The 19,160-nt window shown below is 44.7% G+C and overlaps 1 protein-coding gene across 2 annotated transcripts in view; it reads left to right on the top strand.

Annotated features, from left to right (window-relative positions):
• DRAM1 (DNA damage regulated autophagy modulator 1) overlaps positions 1-10,766 on the top strand; it is a 46,111-nt gene extending 35,345 nt beyond the window's left edge. Inside the window, exons 5-7 of one of the 2 annotated variants that reach the window (XM_032168879.2) lie at positions 1,856-1,914; positions 7,938-8,030; positions 8,926-10,766. In XM_032168879.2, the coding sequence (XP_032024770.1) occupies positions 1,856-1,914; positions 7,938-8,030; positions 8,926-8,970 (197 nt within the window). In that variant the 3' untranslated portion in view covers positions 8,971-10,766. The remainder of the gene's footprint in view (positions 1-1,855; positions 1,915-7,937; positions 8,031-8,925) is intronic. The other variant, XM_032168880.2, reaches the window with a different exon arrangement.
• The last annotated feature ends 8,394 nt before the right edge of the window (positions 10,767-19,160 follow it).

Here is a 19,160-nt window from a genome sequence, read left to right as displayed (position 1 = left end):
ACTGAATGAAGCTTTCTCCCATTCCATTCTGAATTAATAATTTTTCCTTACAGTCATTGCTGTACCCAGTCCTTTTCTCTGTAGTATGGTACATTCCCTGGGTCTGGTCCAACAAAGTTGTGATATTTCTGAGAGCTGAGACCAAGTTTTCCCTTCTCCCACCCCTAGGCCAGAATGGTACCTGGTGCACTGAAGATGGAACTAAGAATAAATAAATGAAAGAATTAAGAGGCTTTTAAACTATTAGAAACAGATGGGAGGTGATGAAATGATCAGAGAATCTTCTGTGCTCTCTACTTCTTTTATTTTGAGAATCAGAAGCGTTAAACTCTGTACAATTTGCGGGGGGTGGGAGTTAAGAGAGATGATGTTGACTCTGAATTCAGAGGAGGCTCTAAACTTTGCTTGGCTCAACATTTTATTTATTTATTTTTTTGAGACAGAGTCTCACCCTGTTGCCCAGGCTGGAGTGCAGTGGTGCAAACTCAGCTCACTGCCACCTCCTGGGTTCAAGCAATTCTCCTGCCTCAGCCTCCCAGGTAGCTGGGATTACAGGTGCACGCCACCATGGCCAGCTAATTTTTGTATTTTTAGTAGAGACCAGATTTCACCATGTTGGTCAGACTAGTCTCGAACTCCTGACCTCAGGTGATTCGCCCGCCTCAGCCTCCCAAAGTGCTGGGATTATAGGCGTGAGCCACCGCGCCTGGCCTAACATTTTGAATTTCTAATATTTTGCAGACTTTTTAGAGCATCCCGTTTCTCTCTAGCTTTCTCTTTTGCATTCTAAGTTCAATCAAAATGGTTATCACTGCCTTCGTGCAGAAAGTATTGCCCGTGGAAGATAGGAGCTTCAGCCCCTGGCATTATTAGGCTGGACTGTAGGCATGTGTCAATCATCCCTGAAGTCTGATATGGGGCGAATCTCTTTGATTTGCCAGATCTTTGGGCCAGGAAGGAAGGGCTCACCTTATACCCAATTACCCAACAGAAGTCTGTTTTTTAAAGATAATAGTTTGAGTTTCTGTAGCTTGTTTTTGTATATGAGCCTTGGCACTTTGGAATTTAACATTTTCCTTAAAGCTGTTACCTTGGAAATAGTATTTTAGGCTGGGCACGGTGGCTCACGCCTGTAATCCCAGCACTTTGGGAGGCCGAGGTGGGCGGATCACCTGAGGTCAGGAGTTCAAGACCAGCCTGACCAACATGGTGAAACACAGTCTCTAATAAAAATACAAAAAATTAGCTGGGCATGGTGGTGGGTGCCTGTAATCCCAACTGTTCAGGAGGCTGAGGCAGGAGAATGCTTGAACCCAGGAGGTGGAGGTTGCAGTGAGCCGAGATCGTGCCATTGCACTCCAGCCTGGGTGACAGAGCGACAGTCCATCTCAAAAAAAAAAAAAAAAAAAGGGAAAGGAAAATAGTATTTTAGGGAAAAAGTATTTTTATTCAGTGGGAAGTACCCAAAAAGAACTATCTTGGACTGCTGGGTCAGTCATTTTGACCACATTTAAACAGCTAGTTTAAGTGGGAAGATCCAGAAACGTGCAGGGTTGTGCAAAAGGTAGCGACAAATTTTAATAAATTTTACTATACACACTGGAAAACTATTGCGAAGGTATTTCCATATTGTTATTTAACTCTCATTATTGAATTTAAAGTTTGAGTTTATAAGAAGCTAATATAACTGGTTTGATTGTAGAAATGTTGGTATTAACATTTTAATTGATGATAGAAATGTTGGTATTAACATTTTAACGCTGTATAATGATTATATTATTAGGAGAATAATCTAGTCTTAACATTAAAGGAACTGTTGTGTGCTGTAGTTTCCTTAACTGTTTACTTTTTTCAGTGATTGTCTGTGCTTCACTAATTTCCATAACCAAGCTGGAGTGGAATCCAAGAGATAAGGTAACATTTAAGTTGTTGTGAATGTGGTTGTTGGATGTGGTTATGTGAGCTTGTGGCCAGGCTAGGCCTAGGGAAGATCACTGCCGTTTCTTAGAACAAGTTGCAAAATGTGAAATAAACATGGCATGTAATCAATTTACTGTCCAATCATTTGGCAGTATGTAGTAATTAGCTATCAGGGTAATTCCAAATGCTTGCTGGAATTATTTTCAAAATTTTGAGTTCCTAATTTCTTTCTTTCTTCTTCTTCTTTTTTTTTTTTTGAGACGGAGTCTTGCCATGTTGCCCAGGCTGGAGTGCAGTGGTGCAATCTCAGCTTACTGCAACCTCTGCCTCCCAGGCTCAAGCGATTCTCCTGCCTCAGTCTCCCAAGTAGCTGGGACTACAGGCACATGCCACCAGGCCTAGCTAATTTTTGGTTTTGTTTTGTTCTTTTCTGAGACAGAGTCTCGCTCTGTCACCCAGGCTGGAGTGAAGTGGCATGATCTCAGCTCATTGCAATCTTTGCCTCCTGGGTTCAAGTGATTCTTGTGCCTCGGCCTCTTGAGTAGCTGGGACCACAGGCGTGCGCCATATGCCTGGCTAATTTTTGTATTTTTAGTAGAGACAAGATTTTTCCCATGTTGGCAAGGCTGGTTTAGAGCTCCTGGCCTCAAGTGATCCCCCCGTCTCGGCCTTCCAAAATGCTGGGATTATAGGCGTGATCCACCGCACCCGGCCCTCTAATTTCTTTTCTTTCTTTCTTTCTTCTTTCTTTCTTTCTTCCTTCCTTCCTTCTTCTTTCTTTCTTTCTTTCTTTCTTTCTTTCTTTCTTTCTTTCTTTCTTTCTTTCTTTCTTTCTTTCTTTCTTTCTTTCTTTCTTCTCTTTCTTTCTTCTTTCTTTCTTTCTTTCCTTCTTTCCTTTCTTTCTTTCTTTTTTTTTTTTGAGACAGAGTCTCGTTCTGCCGCCCAGGCTGGAGTGCAGTGGCACAACCTTGGCTCTCTGCAAGCTCCGCCTCCCGAGTTCACACCATTCTCCTGCCTCAGCCTCCTGAGTAGCTGGGACTACAGGCACCCGCCACCACCCGTGGCTACTTTTTTGTATTTTTAGTAGAGACGGGGTTTCACAGTGTTAGCCAGGATGGTCTCGATCTCCTGACCTCGTGATCTGCCCGCCTCGGACTCCCAAAGTGCTGGGATTACAGGCGTGAGCCATCACACCTGGCCTTTAATTTCTTTATTAAACGCTTCAACTATCTATCTTTAGTAAAAGAGGGTAGAGGGACAGTGTGAATGAAGGTGTTTGGTGGTGAAAGGGAGCATGGAATGTTAAGTAGAGAGGACGATACCAGCTCCAGTGTGGTGGATAGTTCATTTCAGGATAGAGTGAGAAATCACTGCAGCCAGGGATAACTGTGCAAGGGTGCAGTGGCTGTAAGAGGCAGGCAGAGAGGCTTGTACTTGACATAGGTGACCAGAGTAAGACTTTGAAGACTTTTTTTTTTTTTTTTTTTTGAGACGGAGTTTTGCCCTTGTTGCCTAGGCTGGAGTGCAATGGCGCGATCTCGGCTCACTGCAACCTCTGCCTCTCAGGTTCAAGCAATTCTCCCGTCTCAGCCTCCCAAATAGCTGGGATTACAGGTGCTAGCTGGGATTACAGGCGCGCACCACCATGCCCAGCTAGTTTTTGTATTTTTAGTAGAGACAGGATTTCACCGTGTTAGCCAGGATGGTCTTGATCTCTGCACCTCGTGATCCGCCCGCCTTGGCCTCCTGAAGTGCTGGGATTACAGGCGTGAGCCACCATGCCCAACCTGCAGACTTTCGAACAGTAAAGCAAATAGAAAGAGTATTATTAGATGAGTGTTAGACAGAAGCAATGCCTGGGATGCCTTGGAGAGCTTGGCATTAGGAGGGCAAGGAGAAGGCAGTTCTACTAGTTCACATTTCAAATAGGGGAAATCTGATGGGTGTTGGCAAATGACTAACACAAGAATGAAGTGGCATGATGAATCAAAGATGACTTCTAAGTTTTTATCTTAGGGGAACCAAAGAATTTATTCCCTTGACCAGAAATAAGGCCCCTAACAGGGATAAATAATTTAGTAGGTGGAAGTGGATGAGTTTGGTTAGAGTTGATGACTCTGAGGATATCATGAGATATTGAGGTTAGAAACATGGGCCTACACCAGGTGCTGTGTTTCATGCCTGTAATCCCAGCACTTTGGGAGGCTGAGGCAGGAGGATTGCTTGAGTCCAGGAGATCAAGACCAATCAGGGTAACACAGTAAGACCCTGTCTCTACAAAAATTAGCCAGACGTTGTGGCATGCGCCTGTAGTCCCAGCTACTTGGGAAGCTGAGGTGGAAGGATTGCTTGCACCCCGGTGGGCCTAGACTTCTGGTGGGACTGGGAGTCGTCAGAGTGTAGGGTAGAGTTTTAGAGTGTGGGGTAGACCAGGACATTTTGGACCAAGCATCAGAACACATGGAACCAAATGTTTGACATTGAGATCAACTCATCCTATTAGATACCTGTAGTAGTGGTTCATCTGGATGCCTTACAGGAGAATCAAGGATGCCCCAGGAAAGTAGAGAGTTAGTGAGAGACAGAGGATTCTTTCCCCCAAGGATCAGGTGGAAGAATACTTCCAGCAAAGGAGAAGTAAAGGGATCATGGACCAGAGAGAAGAACTAGACTTGTGTTGTATGGTAGACCTCATTGATGAGTCCCTACCACATGCAAGACTGTGAAAGATTATAGAGGGCAGGGTGGCCATGGGATAGAGGATCCTGAGGGATTTTATAGTTCAGAGGGGCAAACAGCCAGTTGTCAATGGCTAAATGTAATACTTTGAAGTATAAAAAAATGCTGAATTGGACTTCAGACAACACATTGTGGAAATGCAGAAGCAATAGCAATTAATCCTAACGATGGAATGAGAGGAGATACGATCCCAGAGACTAAAGGACATTTTTCAAAGGCAAGGGAAATGGCTAACTATGGCATATGCAGCTGAACAGCCTTTAGGAAGGAAGTCCCTCAATTTGGGCAATAAGGGAGTCAGTGATGTTTGTCAAAAAGTAGTTTCAGTAAAACGCCGAGGTTAGAGGCCAATGGCAAGAAGTGAAATAGTGAGAGGGATGGTTCGTTCATTCAGCTGTCAACCGAATGTTTATTGAGTCCTGTTCTGGACTGGAGGTAAGAGGTGAAGGAGGAACACGAGGGTGGCTAGAGGAGACAGCAGGATTTCCCAAGACGGAGAACTCTGGCAGGTAATGGAAGCCTGCCAAGACAAGAGAGAGACAGAAGATGGTGAGGAAGAGAATGATCCAGACAGGAGATCAAAAAGTGCTTCTTGGCCAGGCGCGGTGGCTCAGGCCTGTAATCCCAACACTTTGGGAGGCCAAGGCGGGCGGATCACTTGAGGTCAGAGTTCAAGACTAGCCTGGCCAATATGGCAAAACCCTGTCTGTACTAAAAAAAAAAGGTGTGGTGGCACACACCTCTAGTCCCAGCTACTTGGGAGGCTGAGGCAGGAGAATCGCTTGTACCCAGGAGTTGGAGAGTTGGAGGTTGCAGTGAGCCGAGATCACGCCAATGCACTCCAGCCTGGGCAACAAGAGTGAGACTCCATCTCAAAAAAAAAAAAAAACCAAAGGGCTTCTTTAAAATGTGACCTTAAAATGGCCAAATTAGCCAATAGGTTAGACCTAGGCAAAAGGCAGTTTTTTTTTCTTATATGTGGGGAATTAGCCCCATCATGCGAAGGGGGTTCAGTTCCTCTTTCCGTTGGTGAGAACCTCTTTCCGAAAGTGAGACCGCACAGCGGAGCAGCTTAGGTGTACTTTACTTTTCAGCCACTCGGGGGAGACCTTCTACCACAAACCCGCTGCTGGGAAGGGCTTATGGAAGTATATTCCCAGGCAGTTAAAAATCTGTTATATTCCACTTTCTATCTTAAAAATGTGAAAAGCACATAGTTTTCTATTCACTCCATAAATGACTGTGCCACTCTTGCATTTCCTTCTGTTCCTAATATCAAAGGATGTAAAAAAATTCCCTTTACATTAATTCACTGAATAATCATTTAGGTACTGCCTCAAACTTCTGTGTAGTGCTTTACAGCTTTCACAGCACATTTATATACAGTGACTTACTTGGTAGGGGGAGGTGAGAATTATAATGTCACTATCTCATTTCACATAGCAAGGATATTAGGGCTTTGCCTGCATTCAGGACTCTTGGTTCCATGTGCTTTCATTAATAGCATGCTTAAGAAATTCCCCCCAAATTTCTGCCTTTATTTTTAGAAGCCATCTTCCTTGTTCAGGGATGATACCAGGCAGGTCCCCTGGTACTGGTACCAGAAGGAGGAAGCCTCTGTTCTCTACCTCCTACTGTAGGCTGGTCAGGTCCTCCTCGGTGTGACCTAGCATGAGAACAGCGGGTGGATGTGACCATGACAAGGAGAGTGAAGAGTGACGCTCGGAGGGCTTGGGTGCCTCCACTCGATCTGTCTGGATGAAAACAGGATCAAAGAAAACAACTGTCACTATGGAGCTGCCCTGTGATCCAGCACGTTTACTCACCCTCGTAGCCTACAGCCGTTTGGGGCAGAACAGCAGTGGGGTCAGCCCTCAAGGGCATGTGCTAAGGGCAGAGCAACCCATGTAGACAGCTTCGGAGGGCATGGGGGTGTGGGGAGTTAGGGGTAGTTCCTCATTTCAGCAGAGCAGAAAGTGACGAAGGAAATCAGAGGGGGCACACTGACAGTCCCCAGGCCTCATTTGGCATGTGAGCTAACGTCAGAATGCAGACGTGCATATTTGACTCAGAGTTTTATTTATTTTTATTTTATTATTATTATTTTTGAGACAGAGTCTCGCTCTGTCACCCAGGTTGGAGTAGAGTGATGCAATCATGGTTCACTGCAACCTCTATCCCCCAGGCTCAAGTGATCCTCCCAGTTCAGCCTCCCAAGTAGCTGGGACTGCAGGTGCAGGCCACCATGCCCAGCTAATTTTTTTTTGTCTCTTTATGTTGCCCAGGCTGGTCTCAAACTCCTGGGCTCAAGTGATCCTCCTGCCTCATCCTTCCAAAGTGCTGAGATTACAGGTGTGAGCCACTGCAACAGAGTTTTAAAATTAGTTTCCAGCACTGAAAAATCAGGAGATATCACACACAGACACATACACAGACACACAGACACACACACGCGCGCACACACACACACACGGTATTTTTTTTTTTTTAAACCTCTTTGAAAGCAACACTAGTGTATTATTTTCCCATGGAATTGAGCTGATGAGGCGTGGGCTCCCTAACTTCCCTCTCTTTTCACAACCATCAGTTTTATTTATTATTGTTAATTTTCTGGCCTCCATAGGCAACTGAGTTTGGAACATCTGATTGAAGCCATTCTCCTTGGCTTCCATTCTCTCATTCTTGCCTCCAAGAAGATATAGAGTTAACATGTGGATGTCCATTATTAGCATTTTCTTTGTAGCTGTATTTACCTTAGGATGTTAAGCAGAACTATTTCCTGAATGATCATTTCTATATAAACAGGGAAACACGAAACCTAGGGGACTAGTTGGCCAGGTTCATCTAGATGTGTACACACATTCTTTGGAACAACTGCGAGACCGCTTGTTAAGCATGCCCTTACACTTAGGGATTCTCAGCAGAGTGAGACCAAGTCATGCCTTGTATGGAAATTTCTTTCTTCTGTTGAGTCCAAATTTGCTTCCCAGTCTCAGCCATTTTGTAGTCCTTAGTCTACCTTTTGAAGTGACAAACTAAATCTTAAAACGAGAGTTTGTGCGAGCCAGAAAGAACTTTGGAATACCTGCCTTCGCATTCTCAGCGGGCAGGTGCCCTGACACTTAGTAACGCGGTTGTGCTTACCGTATATCCTCAAAGTTCTGACTTATGCTTACTGGACAGCTTTTTCCTTTGGTTGAACCTCCTCATTGTATTTCAGTATGTACATTAAAGTGAGTCTTTTTAGGCTAAATTCTGTTTCTTTATTGTTGCATTAGGATTATATATATCACGTAGTGAGTGCGGTATGTGAATGGACAGTGGCCTTTGGCTTTATTTTCTACTTCCTAACTTTCATCAAAGATTTCCAGGTAGGTGTTTATCAATTCGAATGTTTTAAATTGCTGACAATTAGGATTAGTAAAAATTTGCAGAAGACATTTTGCAATTTTAAAAAGAGCACTTGCTTTTTATCCTTAATGTGTTTGACAAAAATATGTAAGGATTGTGCAACTTCATGTGTTAGCTTATTCCCAATGGGAGGCATCTTTAATAGCTCTCCCACCAATAAGATTTTCATATGTCCTCTGCTGTTTGATGTTAATAGTCATGTATCCTGGTTGTTTTCTTTTAGGAGATCTCACTTACTAGTTCCAAATAATACAAAGTAAATATATCTTTTTTAAAGAATAAAAGTATGCTGGGTGCAGTGGTTCATGTCTGTAATCCCACGCTTTGGGAGGCCAAGGCGGGCAGATCACCTGAGGTCAGGAGTTCGAGACCAGCCTGACCAACATGGAGAAACCCCGTCTCTACTAAAAATACAAAATTAGCAGGGGGTGGTGGCACATGCCTGTATTCCTAGCTACTCAGAAGGCTGAGGCAGGAGAATCGCTTGAACCTGGGAGGCGGAGGTTGCGGTGAGCTGAGATCACGCCATTGCACTCTAGCCTGGGCAACAGGAGCGAGACTCTGTCTCAAAATAAATAAATAAATGAATAAATAAAAACTAAAGTGTGTTGTTCAAAAAATATTCCCAAAGCAGATAGACGATGGGACTATATCAGATTTGTCCACAGGAAAAATCTTACATTTTGAAACAAGTGAATTATTAGTTCAAAGGATATAGAAAGCCAAGAAAATTCTTTAGGACCTGACTCGAGCATAGGACAAACCATAGTGAGATCATTCCTTAGGTGGTGCAGAGCTGTTGGAAATGTCATTGTCAACGTTTTTTAAACCTTTCTCTTTCATTTTTAAAAATAGAGTATCACCTTAAGGATATCCGCAGAAACCAATGGTGATGTTTGAAGACAGAAAAATTCGATCTCAGTGAATGTCGCAGGCCATTTCTAAAAGTGCTACAGAGGACAGACAGGGTTTTGAGGCCACCCTGATTATTGGGATGCATCTGCAGCACATCCAGGACTTGAATTTCATTACGAGTTCCTAGTAGTTGTACTATTTCCAAAGATGTGCCTGCCTGCCCTCCCTCCCTTCCTTCCTTCACTCCCTCCCTCCCTCTGTTGCCCAGGCTGGGGTGCAGCGGCATAATCTCGGCTCACTGGAACGTCCCTGCCTCGGGCTCCCGTGATTCTCCTGCCTCGGCCTGCCGAGTGCCTGGGATTGCAGGCGCACACCACCACACCTGGCTGCTTTTTGTATTTTTGGTGGAGATGGGGTTTCACTGTGTTGGCCAGGCTGGTCTCCAACTCCTGACCTCGAGTCATCTGCCCGCCTCGGCCTCTCGAAGTGCTAGGATTACAGACGGAGTCTCGCCCACTCAATGCTCAATGTTGCCCAGGCTGGAGTGCAGTGGCGTGATCTCCGCTCGCTACAACCTCCACCTCCTAGCCGCCTGCCTTGGCCTCCCAAAGTGCTAAGATTACAGCCTCTGCCCAGCCGCCACCCCGTCGGGGAAGTGAGGAGCGTCTCTGCCTGGCCGCCCATCCTCTGGGATGTGAGGAGCGCCTCTGCCTGGCCGCCCCGTCTGGGAAGTGAGGAGCGCCTCTGCCCAGCCACCGCCACATCTAGGAAGTGAGGAGCGTCTCTGCCTGGCCGCCCATCGTCTGGGATGTGAGGAGCGCCTCTGCCCGGCTGCCCCACCCGGGAAGTGAGGAGCACCTCTGCCTGCGCGCCCCGTCTGGGAAATGAGGAGCGTCTCTGCCTGGCCGCCGCCCATCGTCTGGGAAGTGAGGAGCGCCTCTGCCTGCTTGCCCCCTCTGGGAAGTGAGGAGCATCTCTGCCCGCCCGCCCCATCTGGGAAGTGGGCGCTTCTGCCCAGCCGCCCATTGTCTGGGATGTGAGGCGCAGCTCTGCCCGGCCGCCCCGTCTGGGAAGTGAGGAGCGCCCCTGCCCGGCCGCCCCATCTGGGAAGTGAGGAGCGCCTCTGCCTGGCCGCCCATCGTTTGGGAAGTGAGGAGCGCCTCTGCCTGGCCGCCCATCGTGTGGGAAATGAGGAGTGCCTCTGCCTGGCCACCCATCGTCTGGGAAGTGAGGAGCGCCTCTGCCTGGCTGCTGTGCAACCTTCCAAGTGTGAAGTGACAGCCTTCGTTGTAGAATGAATGAAGACACTGGCACTGATTATATAACACCTTGGCAGCTATCTCAAGTCGTTGACGGTGGAGGTATTGGAATTATAGAAGAAAGCAAACACACAAATTTGCCTAAAGGCGATTTTGTGACTTCTTTCTATTGGCCCTGGCAAACCAAGGTTATTCTGGATGGAAATCGCCTTGAAAAGGTAATATATATATATATATATATATATATATGAACGTATCTGATTTTTTTCCTCCGTATAATTCTTACTTCGTGCATTTGATATTCAGTTGTTTGTATCACAGAAAAATAAAAGCATATATAAAAAGAAAAAGAAAGATGTGTTTCCTGGAGAATGTACAGCCTTATGACACTGTAGTGATGTTTTTATAATTTTCTAAGTAGATTTTTTTATATTAACAAATTCATATACAGAAAAAATAAAGTGTTACAAAAAATGGAGAGCTCTTATTTTTGTACAGATTCTGTCGTTTTTTTAATTTGTGTGCGATTTATGGAAATACACTAAATGAATAATTTAGGTTCAGTACATTTATTACAAAGTGAAATCGGGATATTCATTTGTAAATTTTATTCTTAGTGAATGAACTGTATAATTTTTTTTATCATGAGAGCATTTATAAAATTCAATTTATAAAGATCATATACCCAAATCATAAAGATTTAGTTGATACATTAACACTAAGATACTCTGATTTTTAGCCGAACTAAACAAAGTGCTTCTACTGAGAGGCCTTTATACCACCATGTACAGTAACTCTAAGTGAATACGGAAGACCTTGGTTTTGAAATTCTGCCACCTTGTTTCTCCCTGCTCATGAGGCCGCACCTTTTGCTCTTGCTGCTAATTGCCCATTCGTAGTGGGTGTAATTCCAGGTGGAATGATTTCAGCAAGTCAGGTGAAAACCATCCTTTATTGTTGCTGACACAACTTGATATATAGTCTGACTCAGAACTGAAGCTCACATCTCAAATTCATTTCATGCCAGTAAATGTGGTAAAGAGAAGAAAGGCCCAAGAGCGAGACAAGAAGAATGGAGAAGGGGGCAGCCAAGAAGAACTTCTGGGTTCAGGGTGCTGTTTATTTGCTCCTCCTCTTCATGCCTGTGGCTGGATGTCCCACACTTTAGGAAATATGAGTCAAGCCCTTTGTGTTAAGCAAGAACTACAGACTCCATCTTTTCACCCAAATCATGAATGACCAATAAAAAGCAAGTTATTCCAGAGGAAGAAGCAGCCCTTGAAATGTTAAGGCTTAGGCTTGAAAGGTGAAGAGCAGGAATTCTCTCTTTCAAAGACCCTAGAGCATAAACCCATGTGTGGCCAAGTGGGATCAGCTCTCAAGGGCACATGCCAAGGGCAGAGCAGCCCATGTAGACAGCTTCGGAGGGCATGGGGGTGTAGGGAGTTAGGGGTAGCTCTTCATTAACTATTTGTTGGGTGAGTAAAGGGGTGAGGCTCAGTGGCAGTCAGGTACTTCTGCAATGACAAGCTGCCTCCCCTCTACGTGTTTAGCATATGTTATTAGAACACGTCCCACACCACTACCACTGCCATTTGGGCCCTTTAATAAAGCCAAGTAGAGAAATCTGGCAATAAAAGGCAAATGTAAGCATGCTTTCTTTAAGATGCATCATCAATGGTTTTCTTTAAGTGAATGGAAGAGTTTGACAGAGAAACACCTTTGTAAGAAAACATTAAGAATGCTGGGGCCGGGCGCAGTGGCTCATGCCTGTAATCCCAGCACTCTGGGAGGCCGAGGTGGGCGGATTACGAGGTCAGGAGATCGAGATCATCCTGGCTAACACGGTGAAACCCCGCCCCTACTAAAAATACAAAAAATCATCTGGGTGTGATGGTGGGCGCCTGTAGTCCCAGTTACTAGGGAGGCTGAGGCAGGAGAATGGCGTGAACCTGGGAGACAGAGCTTGCAGTGAGCCGAGATGGTGCCACTGCACTCCAGCTTGGGCGACAGAGCGAGACTCCATCTCAAAAAAAAAAAAAGAATGCTGGCTGGCTGTGGTGGCTCACACCTGTAATCCTAGCACTTTGGGAGGCCTAGGCAGGAGGATCGCTTGAGCCTGGGACTTTGAGACCAGACTGGGAAACATGGCAAAATCCCATCTCTACAACAAAAATACAAAAATTAGCCGGGTGCGGTGGCATGTGCCTGTAGTCCTAGTTACCTGGGAGGCTGAGGTGGGAGAACCACACGTGCCCAGGAGGTGGAGGCTGCAGTGATCCATGCCAATGCACGCCAGTCTGGACAACAGAGTGAGACCCTGTCTCAAAAATAAATAAAGAGAATGATAACCATTTCTTGGTTCACTGTGACTCATTGTAATGCTGGGGATCCCTCTTGTAACACTGGACCTGAAAGACAGTGACAAAAGCTATGTCAAGCATTCGTTATTCTGAAGAGGAGGAGAAATGCCACATACCTTTCCCATGAGACCTGTGGTGGAACGAATCCATAGTTCTGCCTCACTTCAAGCAGACTTGTTATCAGCACTCCTCACGATGGATTTTCATGATTCATTTTCACATCTCTCTGCACAATTAGATTGGGAGCTCCTTGAGGGCAGAGTATGTGCCTTAATCTTTATCTTTGTAATACTACAACGAACACAGTGCCTCCTGGTACACTGTAGGTGCTTAAGAAATACTCACTGAATGCATGAATGAATGAATGAACAAATGAAGGAATGACTAAGGACGTTTGTAGTGCTATAATATAGAATGGGATTTACTCTGCTTTACCAGTTAGTTTCATAATAAACAAATAGTCTGTATCGCCTGGTAATGTTGACTGTTTTTCTTTGTGTACTGTAAACATTTCAGTTGTTTGGGCATCACCGTTCTATGACAACTGTCTTCAACCTGGACAGTTAGCACAGAAATTGTTACATGGGCTAGACCAAATGGTACACCTGTCTTGGCAAACTGAGAAGGCCAAAAAATCACTCCAGACAACCATATTCAGCAGATTCCATGCGATCTCTAAACCCGGTCTTATTCACATTTTGGTATTATTTCTAATTTCCATGAACTTGCATTTCCTTGTACCTCATGGCTGAAATGGTTAAATGAAATGAAATATTTATTTTAAAATTTGTTTTTCTTTTTCTCTTTCTTTTTTCTTTTTTTGAGATGGAGTCTCGTTCTGTTGCCCAGGCTGGAGTGCAGTGGCGCGATCTCGGCTCACTGCAACATCCGCCTCCCAGGTTCAAGCGATTCTCCTGCCTCAGCCTCTCGAGTAGCTGGGATTACAGGTGCCCACCACCACGCCCAGCTAATTTTTTGTATTTTAGTAGAGACGGGGTTTCACCGTGTTAGCCAGGACGGTCTCAATCTCCTGACCTCGTGATCTGCCCGCCTCGGCCTCCCAAAGTGCTGGGACTACAGGCATGAGCCACGGCGCCCGGCCCAGTAATTTATTTTTCTGTTAAATTATAAAATGTCACTTGGCTACTACTATGAAGTAGATTTATCTGGGAGATGATTCCAGATCCATTTGGACTTTATAAAGGTATGATTACGATTTAAACCTTATGCTTTCTTAATTCATGTAGTTTTCCACGTGGGCACGATTGGTTCATCTTCGTAGATTCTCAAACGTTAGCATCAGAAGTTTACGTCAGTCAAGATTCAGAGATGAAGAGATCAGAAATCCAACAAGAAGGAGAAAAGGGAATCAGAAATCCAACAAGGAGAAAAGGGAATCAGAAATCCAACAAGAAGGAGAAAAGGGAATCAGAAATCCAACAAGGAGAAAAGGGAATCAGAAATCCAACAAGAAGGGGAAAAGGGAATCTATATTGCCTCAAGTAACTGAGACATTTAGGAATGGAACTGGCTTTATGGGTGGCTGGATCTAAATGTGCCATTAGGACTCCATCTTCTCTTTCCTCCTCTCAGCTGAAGCCTCATTCTCAGGCAGGCTTTCCCCTGGTGGAAGTGAGAGGGCATCTAGAATCCCCAGACCCACAACCTATCCACAAAAAGAGATGGAAAGAAAGGACTTCTCAACAGTTCCAACCACAAGCCCATGAGTTGTCTCCCATTGGCTGGTTTGGATCACATGCCATTGGGAGGTCTGAGGCTCTGATTGGTCAGACGTGAGTCACATGTTCACCTCTGGAGCAGGGAGGGGTCAACACCGCCGAAACCAGTGGGCTGATGGTGGCTGAAAGTTGTTTCTCAGAAGAAAAGAGTGGAAATGGGTCTCTAACAGACAAAAAGCAGCAGATTCCACTGTAGAATTAAACCCCCTTTCCCTTCATACCCTCCCCACCCAAAAGCCAACCTAACTCGCTTCACAGTAAACCAAAGTATACTTGCTAATAACCTTTTCGAATTTGAAAGTAAATAAGCCATTTAGATAATACAAAAACCTTGTGTTAACTCCAAAGTTATGTTTATATTTTTAAAAAGTTCTTGTTTTCTTATTTAGCCTCTCTTATTTAGAATCAGTTTTCCTGATTTCTAATCAAGTGGGTCTTTTTTTTTCTTTTTTAACATTAACACAGAGGATTCCACAGAAATTGCATTTTATAAACCAAATTAAGTGCATCAGTGTTGTGCTGTGTTTGGGTTTCCTAACATCCCTTACATGTGGCATTGTCCCATGTTCCCATTTTTACTCAGTTGGAGACACACTAGTCTGGTGTTTGAGCCTGGAATGAGGAAAGGGGAGTGGGAGGAAGATAAGTGGTATCCCATTCTCTCCCACTGCCTGATTCTGGCAAGCCAGTAAGCCCAGCCGTCTCCCCACACGCATACTCTTGGTCTGGCTCTGAATGCCCCACATTCTCCAGTCCAGAATGTCATGCATCTGCATCATGTCTGTTGCACAAGAGAGCAACCACAGCCTCAAGCCCTGGAGGAGAAGCCTCTGACTCTTCTTGGTCACTCCCAGCAGATTCATCTTCAATTTTTTTTTTTTTTAGACGGAGTCTCGCTCTTGTTGCCCAGGATGGAGTGCAATGGCGTGATCTCGGCTCACAGCAACCTCTGCCTCCCGGGTTCAAGAGATTCTCCTGCCTCAGCCTCCCAAGTAGCTGGAATTACAGGCGCATGCCACCACGCCTGGCTATTTTTTGTATTTGTAGTAGAGGTGGGGTTTCACCATCTTGGCCAGGCTGGTCTCAAACTCCTGACCCCAGGTGATGCACCCACCTTGGCTCCCCAAAGTGCTGGGATTACAGGCATGAGCCACTGCGCCCGGCCCCAGATTCATCTTCTAAAATGAAGGGTAGCAGTTTTCCAGACCCATATTGGAGGTGGCAGTGACCTCCAGAGTCCATACTTGGAAAATGCTGAAGAAGATGTCAACAATCTGCCTTGTGGTTGAAGACAGGGTGGCGTGGGGTGCCTGGAAAGCCTGTGGTTTAGGTAGTTCCTCAGCAAGGAGCACTGCTCTGTGCCCCGCCATCGTCAAGGCCAGTTCCACCTCTGGATGACTCAGTTACATGAGTTGATAAAGTCTCTAACTTCAATAAACTGGAGTTAGACTTCAGATGATTATACCTGTAAGAGTCCTGACTGATAACGGATACACAAGAGTTCCCCTAATATGAAAATACAGTAAACTACTATCATCTAGAGTCATTTTTATTTCATTTTTTTCTTTTGCATTTTTTTTTCAGTACAGACTTGCCTTCACAGGAAAGATCATTTTTATATAAGTGGATTCAGCTGCCCCCACTCACAACCCTCACCCTCTGAACCATTTGTTTTTATTTCAAAAAATTTGAGTAATATTTTCACAATTCAAAACTCAAAACAATATGAAAAGGTATACTGTGAAAAGCCTTTTTGCTTTTCCCTACCTGCATTTACTCAATTCACTCTCTCCTTGAAGATATCCACTTTTTTTTTTTTTTTTTTTTTAATGGCAGAGCCTTGCTCTGTTGCCCAGGCTGAAGTGGAGTAGCATGATCTTGGCTCACTGCAACCTATGCCTCCTGGGTTCAAGCAGTTCTCCCTGCCTCAGCCTCCTGAGTAGCTGGGATTACAGGTGCCCACCACCACACCCAGCTAACTTTTGTATTTTAGTCGAGACGGAGTTTCACCATGTTGGTCAACTCCTGACCTCAAGTGATCCACCTGCCTTGGCCTCCCACAGTGCTGAGACTACAGGTGTGAGCCACTGTGCTCAGCCTAGGTATCCACTTTTTATCAGATTTTTATGAAAATACAAGCCAAATCAAGTATTTTAACATGTTTTCCTTTTCATTTTCACCCCAAATATAGTATACTGTACGAACAGTTTTGAGCCTTACTTTTTTTTTTTTTTTGAGATGGAGTCTCACTCTGTCGCCCAGGCTGGAGTGCAGTGGCGTGATCTCGGCTCACTGCAAGCTCCGACTCCCGGGTTCACGCCATTCTCCTGCCTCAGCCTCCGGAGTAGCTGGGACTACAGGCCCCCGCCACCAAGCCCGGCTAATTTTTTATATTTTTAGTAGAGACGGGATTTCACTGTGTTAGCCAGGGTGGTCTCGATCTCCTGACCTTGTGATCCGCCTGCCTCGGCCTCCCAAAGTGCTGGGATTACAGGTGTGAGCCACCGCGCCCGGCCTAGCCTTAATTTTTTGACACAGCAATGTATCTTGGAGATGTTTCCTTTATCAATACATAGAGATCTCCCTCATTTTTAAGGTTAATTTGCTTTGTTTTATACCTTACAGTATTCCATTGTATGGCTGTGCCATCATTTATTTAACAAGTTCCCTATCTGATGAGCAATTACGTGGTTTCCAAATTTTTGCAATTACAGGTAGATGACCTTGTACATACATCATATCACACATGTGCAAGGAAATCTCTAGGAGAAATTCCAGTGAGTGGGATGTTGGGAACTTCATCTGTTATTTTGCAAATGTTATCTTGCCTTTAGAACATTTTTACTCGAATATTTTTGTTGGGAACCTCTTTTTCTTTTTCTTTTTTCTTTCTTTCTTTTTTTAAAGGCTGGTCAAGTGCAGCAGTGGAGTGGAGAAGGAAGAAAAACATCTGTAACTGGGCTGGGCATGGTGGCTCACGCCTGTGATCCCAACACTTTGGGAGGCTGAGGCGGGTAGATCATTTGAGTCTAGGAGTTCAAGACCAGCCTGAGTAACATAGCAAGACCCCATCTCTACAAAAAAATTAAAAAGTTAACCAAGAATGGTGGTTCAAGCTGTGGTCTCAGCTACTCAGGAGGCAAGGGGGGAGGATCGCTTGAGCCTGGGGAGGCAGAGGTTGCAGTGAGCAGAGATCGTGCCACTGCACTCCAATCTAGGCTATAGAACGAGACTTTGTCTCAAAGAAAACTAAAAGAAATCTGTAACTGGTTGTGATCAATTAGTTATAAACACTACTGCACTCGGACAAGCCAGGAATCTTTCTGATTACACACATTTTCTTCTAACCTGAAGATGCTGAATATAAGTTCATGTTTCCTTGGTGACTCAGTCATCCATGACTGTAGATCAGGTGCAAATGTGGATGTTGCAGTAGATAGTATGGGACAGAGGCCTGCCAACTTGGTCACGGGCCTTCTACAAACACCCCTTTTGTTCCCTCTTTTATGTAACCACCTATTGCAGGGAATGCAAGGCTGTGTGCTCCTCTTTCTGCTGACAGCAGAACTCACCTGTCTTCTGCCTCCTACCCCAACCCGGACATGTCTTCTTTTTATGGGCAAGAGTGTCTCCAGTTCACTTGGGTTTTTCATTATGATCTTGCAAACTTTTGCAATTAGTTGCAAAAGTTTTCTCAATGCCTCTTCCAGTTTGTACTCACTTCCTTTTGGTATCTCTCTGAAGTCCTGTTACTTGTCTTACACTTCTTCCCTATCTTTTGAGAGGATTGTATTTTTGTTGTTGTTGTTTTGTTTGTTTGTTTTAAATTTTGAGATGGAGTCTTGCTCTGTCACCAGACTAAAGTGCAGTGGTGCGAGCTTGGCTTACTGCAACCTCCGCCTCTTGGGTTCAAGTGATTCTCCTGTCTCAGCCTCCCGAGTAGCTGGGATGACAGGCATGTACCACCACGTCCAGCTAAGTTTTGTATTTTTAGTAAAGACGGGGTTTCACCATGTTAGCTAGGATGGTCTTGATCTCTTGACCTCATGATCTGCCCACTTCGGCCTCCCAAAGTGCTAGGATTACAGGCGTGCGCGACCGTGCCCAGCTGGAGACGATTGTACTTTTATAGACATCAACAATCAAGCACAATATTCTCTCCTCCTTTCTGGCAAAGTGATCCAGGACAGAACACCAGGGGCAACCCACAGACCTTTTGATCCTCCCTGACCTTGTAGCTTGGTGGTCACTGCAGAATGACTCAATGAGTGGGGAACAATAGCAATGCAGTAATCAGAGAGAGAGAGGGAGAGAGGAAACTTTACCTTTGAGAAACTTAAAAATTGACTTGGAAATAATCAGCTTTATGTTTGCCTAAATGTATCCTTTATGTCATTTGGAAAAAGAAAATATTATTTGGAATTACCTATGGGGAGGCATCATAACTTTTTCAGTACCAGGTATTCAGGGACTTTCACCTAAAAACTAAGGATATTTCTTCATCTGCTTGCATGATCACTTAGGTTCTGTTAATACTGATTATTTCCTATATCACAGACACTGTGAGGAGGGCGTTTCCTCATAGTTAACCCTATTTTATTAATGAGGAAATTAAGATGTAGCGAGGTTGTCACCAGATACCAAATGATGGAGCTAGAACCAAACCCAGGACTGTGACTCCTACGGTCAACCTTTGCCATGTTGACAGTGTGATTCCCAGTCACTGCCTTATGAGTATGAATTAATTTGTCAGCTTTTCTAGGGTTATATAAGGCCTTGATAAATGAAACCCTTAAGCTGGCAAGTTTAGAAAAATGGGTGAAATGTTTGGATTGCCACTTCAAAAGGGCAGGTCCTGGTTGAACTCTGGGCAT

Source organism: Hylobates moloch, unplaced genomic scaffold, assembly GCF_009828535.3.
Source record: "Hylobates moloch isolate HMO894 unplaced genomic scaffold, HMol_V3 SCAFFOLD_12, whole genome shotgun sequence".
In the NCBI taxonomy this organism is placed as follows: domain Eukaryota; kingdom Metazoa; phylum Chordata; class Mammalia; order Primates; family Hylobatidae; genus Hylobates; species Hylobates moloch.
Note: the sequence above shows the minus strand (reverse complement) of the source record. Positions and strands in the feature narration are given on the sequence as shown.